The 1,613-nt window shown below is 35.8% G+C and overlaps 1 protein-coding gene across 1 annotated transcript in view; it reads left to right on the plus strand.

Annotated features, from left to right (window-relative positions):
* Nucleotides 1-1,397, plus strand: part of ALDH9A1 (aldehyde dehydrogenase 9 family, member A1) — a 29,315-nt gene extending 27,918 nt beyond the window's left edge. Inside the window, exons 7-8 of the mRNA XM_012639564.1 lie at nucleotides 824-1,012; nucleotides 1,269-1,397. Of these exons, the coding sequence (XP_012495018.1) occupies nucleotides 824-1,012; nucleotides 1,269-1,397 (318 nt within the window). The remainder of the gene's footprint in view (nucleotides 1-823; nucleotides 1,013-1,268) is intronic.
* The last annotated feature ends 216 nt before the right edge of the window (nucleotides 1,398-1,613 follow it).

Below are 1,613 nucleotides of genomic sequence, written 5' to 3' on the forward strand. Positions count from 1 at the left end.
TTTCATTGTATCTAGATTGTGAATAATAGCAAACCTTTTCCTATACTTAGGGTATAGAGAAATGACCTATATTTTCTCCTAGCTGTTGTATAGTTTCATATTTTATATTTTTATTTCTGATACATTTGGGGTTTATTCTTGTGAATGATATGTGAGATATGTGTCTTATTTTATCTTTTCCATGTGGCTAACAATTTGTCCTAGTACCCTTTAGTCCATCTTTGTCCCAGGGGTTTGAGATTTCACCTTTATCATAAACTAAATTTCCATGAGCATTTGGATCTATTTTTGGACTTTCTTTTCTATTCTACTGTTCTTACAGCATTTGAACAGTATTTATGTTCATGTCTTTAGGAGGGTCTAAATAGTGATTATTTGTATTTTTAGAGACATTGATTTAAATGCTCAATTGAAAAATTAGGTGTAAGACTACAGTTCTTAATCTATTTTTACTGTTCAGTTCCCACCACTCTCACCTCCCATTCTTAAAATACACAGTCAGATCGTGCAGCTCAGGAAGTAGGAGAGGTCCTGCGGGTCATGCAGATCCAGTAATGGCCTTAAGAAAATTTAAACAAGCAAAATAAGAGCTACTTTTATCTCAAAGGTCAGATTGTGCGTGGGGGGTGGTATGTCTACAATTACATGTGTGATCCTTTCTGTTCAATATGGGGACAATTTTCAGAAGTGGAACCATCCTTTAAAAAAGTGTGTGGTGCCTCTTTTAAGTTTAAAGCTATTAGATTATTTATCTTTTTCCCTTACATACAACCTTTTTTCCCCTTACACACGTAAAAATTTATGTCTTGTGTTTGTCTTTTAGGTTTGCTGTAATGGCACAAGAGTATTTGTGCAAAAAGAAATTCTTGATAAATTTACAGAGGAAGTGGTGAAACAGACCCAAAAAATAAAAATTGGAGATCCTCTTCTGGAAGATACAAGAATGGGTCCACTCATCAACCGACCACACCTGGAGCGAGTTCTTGGGTTTGTGAAAATGGCAAAGGAGCAGGTAAGAAATAAGTATTGGTGGAGTGGGATTAGGGGAAGGTTCATTACTCCTAAATTACTTGCTGTGTGCCTGCTTCATATGTTAACATTCATCTGAGGATTGGTGTCCCTGGCAATGCTCTGCTTTGTACCTTTTGTACTTGCAGTGGGGAGACTAAGTATGCATTTGTTCAGGAGTCACTTAACATTTCAGGAATGTTATTGGGGTTGTATGTTTAATACAAAATATGTGATTTTTTTTTTTTTCTTTTTGGCAGGGTGCTAAAGTGTTATGTGGTGGAGATAGCTATGTGCCTGATGATCCCAAATTAAAGGATGGATATTACATGCGACCTTGTGTATTAAGTATGTCCTCCTCTTCTTTGCTTTTAAGTGACTTGAATTAAATATTGAAAGGATAAATGAATATTTATAAAATATGTATATGATGTAAAGCAAGGGTTGGCAAACTATGTGATCTTACTACCCAGGTTTAAGAAGTAGAAGTACTCTGTTACCTTCGAAGCCTTTTCTGTGCCCCCTCCTCTAGGGCAACCATATGTGTATTAGTTTACCTGGGACAACACCTATTGTTCTAGAAGTAAGGAACTGAAAAAAATGAA

Source organism: Propithecus coquereli, unplaced genomic scaffold (assembly GCF_000956105.1).
Source record: "Propithecus coquereli isolate 6110/MARCELLA unplaced genomic scaffold, Pcoq_1.0 Scaffold140, whole genome shotgun sequence".
Lineage (NCBI taxonomy): Eukaryota > Metazoa > Chordata > Mammalia > Primates > Indriidae > Propithecus > Propithecus coquereli.